We start from the raw sequence: 7513 nt of genomic DNA, 5'->3' as shown, positions 1-7513 counted from the left end.
TCACCGTCTATTAAAACAACAACTATACGATGCGCATCTTGCAGGCAGGCAAATGTGAAAAGTCACGTTGATAGCCTATTACGTCACCTAACGGCAGCAGTTAGACGAGGCTACCAACTTTACTGCTATATTATTACTTTTAGTGATAATATAGAAGGGCCTGGAAGGACCTTCCAGGTGTGCTGCTAGGATAACCAACAGTGGGCTCTGGAGAAACATCTGCTCAGCTTCGAGGATATCAACTGAAGAAACAGGAAGAATCATCGGCTGAACACACGAGAACATTCAATTGGTTCGACTGAGTTGTTTACTACCATTGTGCTTTAACAACGAATATAACTGAAGAATAGTCACTTAAAAGTACAAAATAAACAGAACCACTGAAAGAATAGTACCAAACATTACAGATCATTACCAGTTGTGCGTGCCCGTGTCATTGACTCTCTTAGCGCCTTTATTTCTAAAAGGAGACTAATGACACACTTTGTGACTGATTTAGACCATAAGTAATGTAATGTAATGCAAGACAATGATAAACACAATCCTAGATTAGCTACAGAGGAGGGCAGAGTTAGGAAAGAGCAGGATGGAGAGAGGAGAGACGACAAGACAAAGTCACATTACTCACAGACATGGGGGGAATCTTTACATGTAGTCACTGTGAGCTTTGTTTATTTAACGATTTTAAACGTTCCATCGATCTCAAAGGATGAAAATTACTGTTTTAGGCGACAAACAAATGTATCTTTTGTATTACACAGAGACAGCATTTCTACTGAGCACTATTAGACTGGAATGTATCTATTTCACTTAAATTATCTATTACAATGATAATGTAGGACTACAAATTCATTATTTTTCCTTCTATTAGAATTTGAAAAGTAAGACAATTGTATTGTTTTGTCATTCATTATCCAGAAGTTAAAACCAATAGAAATGTTAATACAATTATTATGTATACAAATGAATCCTCTAAAGATGTTCTACATAACTGCAACTGTTAACAATAGTGTTAACCATATAAAAAAATCTGGAAAAAGTAGACAAAAGTGTAATCTTGCCCTTTATAAAAGGGTTTTATTTAACAACTGGGGTTTGATTCTTAAAGTACTTATCCTCGTTAAATGACAGCAGTACGACATTAATGCAGTTCTCTCAGATCTCACATAGTAGAGATTATCATTCAGGATATACAATGAGTTGTTTTGGTTGTTTGTATGTGTTAGGAGGTTGCGGGTGCAGGCAGGCAGGTAGGACCCAAACGCAGACGGTTTCAGGAAACGGCACTTTATTCAGGCCTAAAGGCTAAGGCACAGGAATCAGGGAACTCGGGAGACAACTCGGAACTCGGGAGACAACAGGGAACTCGGGAGACGACAGGACTAACAACCACAAACAACCACGGACAACCACAGACAACCACAATGACAGCACAAGGAACAAAGGAAAGACGAGGGCTTAAAACACAACGAGGAACAGCTGAGACACATTAGGGGAGGGAACAGTAATCAACACAGTAGGGAAACACAGGGAAACACACACACCCTGACAGTATGTTGTATTACCAAACCAAGGTCCTAGTCTGTTTGATCGACAGGTGAGATGATGAGGGGGGCAGAGTTGTTACCTTCATAATTAACACATGGGCAGAGGATTGGATAGAGAGGCTCAGTGAAGCTGCAGCCAGTAGCAGAGTAGATATGAACCCTGGCTTCCACATCATAGAAGGAGACCACACCCTCATCATAATGAACCAACACCCCCACCTTCTGGAGCTCAGCTCTCAGAGGGAGACGGACATCAGGGTTATCACTAAATACCAACCCATCCTTGTAGTAGTAAAGAGTCCAGTAACCATTCCCAGTGGTCCGCTCTGTCAGACCTTTTCTGTCGATGGACTCTCTGGCCACTCCTACAAACCATCCAGTCTTGTCTTTAACCTGGACCTCAAAGTAAAATCTACCTGAGGAGAAGCTCTGCCTCGTGAGAACATACATTTTCTGTGTAAATCGCTTAGGGTTGTCTGGGAGTCTCTTCCTCACACCTCCATCATGTACTTGTTTCCCATCCTCAGACAGGATGAGCATGGGATTAGCTGTATCAGGATCCAGAGTCACATCCACTTCATACTGCTGGACCCACTTCAGTTCAACATCACGCAGCTTCTTCATCCCCATGTTCAGTGTCTCCTCCAGCTGATCCAGGGATCTCCTCAAGGTCCCTCCGTATGACGGAGGACGGACCTCCACCGTGGTCCAGTCCCTGGGGGGTGGAGGATCTTTCAGGGATCTGAAGGCCTGGAGGAAGTGGAGGTGGTCTTCAGTCTGTGAGAGCTGCTTCACCTCTGAGCTTCTATTGGTCAGATCTTTTATTTCCTGCTCCAGCTCTTTGATGAGGTCTTCAGCTTGTTTTACTGTGGAGTTCAGTTTCTCTTGAACCTTTTGGTTGAAATCATCCCGGCCCTTTTCAACACAGCCTATCAGAGCATTGAAGACCTGCCCACCATGGGCTATCTCTCTGTTTGCGTCTTTGTTGCTGAGATCCACTGTGTCTTTGATCTCCTTAATCTTTTGTTTTCTCTCCTGGATCATCTGCGGAACTTCAGTCTCTATCTTCCCCAGCTGGGCCGTCTTCACTTCATATTCCTCCTTCAGAGGTACAACAGGATGGGACTTGTGGTCTGTCACTGTGCACAACAGACACACACACGCCTGTTCAGTCCGGCAGAAGAGCTCCAGAAGTTGGTCGTGTTTCTTACACATCCTGTCTTCAAACCGGTCCATAGGCTCGACCAGCCGATGTTTCTTCAGGCCTGCGACTCTCTGATGAGGCTCCAGGTGGGTTTGACAATAAGAGATAAGACAGACTAGGCAGGACTTCACGGCCTTCAGCTGGGTCCCAGTACAGACGTCACAGGGAACTTCTGCTGGTTCAACAAAAGGCTGCTCTTTAACTCGTACGGTTGTTCTAAACTGAGCAGCCAGCTCTGATAAGAGGGTATTGACCTGTAGATCAGGTTTTGTGCCGAAAAGCTTGTTGCAAACAGGACATTTGTATTTGACTTGTTCATCCCAGAACTTTGTAATACAGGTTCTGCAGAAGTTGTGTCCACACGGTGTGGTAACTGGACTGATGAACACATCCAGACAGATGGAACATGAAAAGTTCTCCTCAGACCAGGAAGTGTTAGCAGAGGCCATTCCTAGACACAGACGACAAGGTTTATGTATTGAGCAATTATATATTTCTAATTCCATCAATTCCTTAGCTTGTGCTGCTTTACTCACCTTGTTGTGTTTTCTGTCTGTCGGACCATTTGCGTTTCATTTTTCTCCTGAAAGAGAGAACTGCTTCCACGTCGGTTCTTTGGTTTCTATGAACCTTAGGTTTCGTTTCCTGAACAACAGGTCCTCTCCTCTCCAAACCCTTACACCTGGCTCCGCCCCTAACACCTGCTGGCTCCTCCCCTAACACCTGGCTCCGCCCCCACGGACAGAGAATTCCCTGACGTTTTAACCTCAATGTGGGCACATTCATGAACTGTCTAGGCTACCTCATATTCGCTGTTTGTTCTCTTCTTTCCAGCATTAGAATACGTTCAACCTTTAAAAGACAGGACACAGAGAGTCCGGGAAAACAATATATGTTGATTATTTCGTGGTGATTTGTGCCTAACTGTGATCAAGAGCTATACAATTACATTTGACTTGATTTTGACTGTGGCTGATATTTTCACCACATTCTTTATAAAACAACCCTCTCAATGTGTGCCAATATAACATGTGCTATTATGGTTGGTATTTAATATTGAGTTAACACTGGCAGTTAAAAAAGGCTTGTCTCACAGACTCTAACCTCATAAAGCCGCCGAGGCATGTGACTCGGGTAGGGCGGACGAACCAGACCGACGAGTTCACCTTCATGCGGCAGTTAATTCGGCTGAATTAAAAATAGTTTTACCTAGAATATTCACAATTTATACGTTTATAGACGGTTTTGTTGACAACAGTATGGTGGGGATAGCGAGGAGCAGCGACGCGTGGGGACGCGTTCCTTCCCTTCACGCTCTGCAAGTGAACTTTATTCACCAATTCATTGATGATTTAACGCCCCCCCCCCCGATACTAATATTCCTTCACTAGTTATATTGAAGTCCTTAATCACTGTATAGAGGAATCAAAATGACTGACATTATTAATAATAATAATAAAAAAATATTTTGTATAGCACCTTTCAGGATACTCTATTCAGGTCTATTCAGAAGAGTGTGAGGTAGGGTGTGTGTGTAGGTGAGTGAGTGAGAGTGCAAAATGCGGTCCAGATGAGGAGGGGGGGGTTAGTTCCTTGGTGGTCCTGGGGGGTCTCCCCAGCTCCCTGAGGTCCAGCCCGGGGCAGTCCACCTGCTGCTTGGTGCTGATTGGTTCACGTTGAAGGCGAACAGGAAGTGACGCGCCCCCGTTACCGGGGCGCCCCAGGGGGATGCGATGGAGGCGGGGCCAAAGTCAGGGGCCCATTCATCCTGCTTCAGCTGGGAGGAGGATGACACAGACAGACACAGACACAGACACAGACAGAGAGACGGACAGAGAGACAATAACCGACACAGAGACACTGAGGCTGAGGGGTCCCCCCATACCCAGAACCCAGGGAGGGGGTCCTCCTGGGTGAGCCGATTGTCCCCCCGCAGAAAACCTGCGCCACTAAACTTGCGCCCTGAGAGGCGTGTCGGCGAAGAGCAGAGGCGTGTTCCGGCGCAAATGATCCATGGTGCTGTCTTACAGATCGATAGAGCAGTTGCGCAACTGACCGACAAATACCGGGTCTAAGGGCACCAGCGGATAGCGCAGTTGGTGCTGCTATTTGGACGTACCACGGCAGGTCGGAAGACTCGGAACCACAACATTTTTTCCATAGGGGCTGCATGAATGAACAGTAGTAGGCTATACCATGCATGAAAATATTAATAACAACGATAAACTCGAGCAAAGCAGGCTATATCCCAGCCTTCCAAAACAAAATCTTGTTTTAGGGTAAATGATAACATTGGTTAAATTATTTGGGAAAGAACAGTTGATACAGCGGTGATAAGTTAAACAGAGTATTTGACGTAAAAAAAGTTGACGTAATACTAAAGCTGTTCTTGAATCAGCGCCCCTGCCCCTCAGAGGTCTCTGCACGGCCCTGTTGTCATATTGTAATACAATACTGGGAACATAGAATATAAATATTGCATTGACTCAATCGTAGCAGAATAGGAAACAATGCATATTGGTGTATCCAATGAGCTCCAATGGGCTAAACTCACAATCCCACAGAGTCGTACTGTACACCTATAGTTGATACTGCAACATTGTTGGAGTTCTGAATATACACCAATGTTACCTATTTTGACAAAACTCACAGGACAGTAATTGCACTGATAAGTAAAATAAAAAACACTACGGTAAGAAAATGTTTAGACTGTCTTTAGGGGGATGTAATAATGAAATCAGTACGAAAAGGTAACAAAGCAAACATTTATTTGTTACTGTGTGAAAATGAGCCTCATCATCAGCTCCTAATCAGCTTCACTATCCCAAACTTTTCAGAATTGTGTGCATAGTTCCATCTTTTGTGTGTTTACAATCGAGAATAACGGTCAGACCTGGGACAACCGGGGAGCAGTGATTACCCCCCCCCCCCCCTCAGCCTCACCCCCCTCACCCTCACCCCCTCCCCCGCACTCAGTCCCCCACCAAACCTCACACCCCCCCCCCCCCCCTCAGCCTCACCCCCCCCTCAGCCTCAACCCCCTCACCCTCACCCCCCCCCCCCCCCCCCCTCAGCCTCACCCCCCTCACCCTCACCCCCCCCCCCCCCTCAGCCTCACCCCCCCTCACCCTCACCCCCTCCCCCGCACTCAGTCCCCCACCAAACCTCACCCCCCCTCCCCCTTACCCCCCCACCCCCCGTCAACCTCGGACCCAGAGGTCCTAGGGGTCAAAGGTCACTCCCAGAGGAATCTAGACCCACAGGTCCTAGGGGTCAAAGGTCACTCCCTGAGGAATCTAGATCAAGAGGTCAAAAGCTATTCCCAGACGAATCTAGGCCCAGAGGTCAAAGGTCAATTCCTGTTGAATCTAGGCACACTATTTCAAGGTTCAGTATCAATTGAAATCTCTCCACAGATTTAATAGGTAACGTTGGATTAGACAGATTGGACCTCTAGATGGCGACACAACACCACAAACCTAGCCTGGTATGTACCCTTTAAAACTGCATCGAGACATTTCTGCTGCACTTTACTTTGCTTTCAACTGGTTTGGATTGAGTCTCATGGCTCTCACCCGTCCGTTTGATCACGTGACATACAATCAAAACAATTTGAATTTTTATTTTGCGTTTCAATCCGCTAAAATAGGGCCCTAGGAGTCTATCAGCGGTGTTCTGAACAAGCAAGAAGCTTTTCATACAGTTTCTCTCAATTGTTTAAAGACATTTTCTGAAACTATAGCTCAATTTCTCAAAACACTAAGGACAAATCTGAAACGAGTTTACCATTTTGTCAAAACTCCACAAATCTCTTTCGAAACAAAACACTGCACTCAAAACCATGATCTCCCTTCTCAAAACTGTTTTTTTTCCACAAAAACGAGAAACACAACGATCATATGAATGTCTCTTAGAGAGCATCAATTAAACAGTTGTGTGATAAATTTAAAACACTTCCATCAGAATACTTTTTACCTATTTTTTGGCTTTATGAGGCCATGTTACATATTCAAATGTATACAATTGTTTAGAAAAAGCTTCCTTTTTTAAAGTTGCAATTAGGTGGTACATACAGTATAAATATTGTTGCCATATTTTAATACAATACTGTGAATATATCACATAAATATTGCATTGACACAATTGTATCTCAATGCATATTTGTCCATTCAATGAGCTCCAATGGGCTAAACTCACAATCCCACAGAGTCGTACTGTACACCTATAGTTGATACTGCAACATTGTTGGAGTATTTTGACAAAACTCAGTTATTGCACTGATGAATGAAAAACACTACAATTTTTTTTAGAAAGGGTAACTTATTTGTTACTGTCATACTGTAAAATGTTCAGCTGAACCGACTGCAAAAAAAGCTTTCCGTAGGCCAACAAAAAATAAAAATAGGAATATAAGTGAGGTGAAACAGATCTATATATGTTAGATTTCAGCTTATTTCTAAACTGTTCTTAAAGACTCTGCATTGTGTATTTCTCCTCGTAGTAGTAATTCTTGAGGTGGAAATCAAAGCAACTTGCCGGTTGTATCAGAGGGTTGAATAGAAGGTTTATTGGAGGATGTAATACAGCCCAGGTACAGACTTAGGTGGGATAGTCTCAGTGTAGGAGGTGAGGAGCAGTCTCCAGACGTGCTCCTTGGCTGTCCATCCCTCTTCTCACCAAACCAAAGGGTTGGGGCGAGTATTATAGGAAACAAAGCGTGAATAACAAAATAACAGTCTCCCTTGATAAGGTATATGGCCCT

The 7513-nt window shown here is 44.4% G+C and overlaps 1 protein-coding gene across 1 annotated transcript; it reads right to left on the bottom strand.

Annotated features, from left to right (window-relative positions):
- Positions 1 to 1532: 1532 nt before the first annotated feature.
- On the bottom strand, positions 1533 to 4056 carry LOC132454899 (probable E3 ubiquitin-protein ligase TRIML1). Its single transcript, XM_060048499.1, has 2 exons — positions 3288 to 4056; positions 1533 to 3202 (listed from the first exon to the last, which is right to left on the bottom strand). The coding sequence occupies exons 1-2, from the start codon at positions 3535 to 3537 to the stop codon at positions 1578 to 1580; spliced, it is 1875 nt and encodes a 624-aa protein (XP_059904482.1). The 5' UTR covers positions 3538 to 4056; the 3' UTR covers positions 1533 to 1577.
- Positions 4057 to 7513: the final 3457 nt, after the last annotated feature.

Source organism: Gadus macrocephalus, chromosome 4 (assembly GCF_031168955.1).
Source record: "Gadus macrocephalus chromosome 4, ASM3116895v1".
NCBI lineage: Eukaryota > Metazoa > Chordata > Actinopteri > Gadiformes > Gadidae > Gadus > Gadus macrocephalus.
The sequence above is the reverse complement of the archived record's forward strand: the minus strand, read 5'-3'. Positions and strand labels throughout refer to the sequence as shown.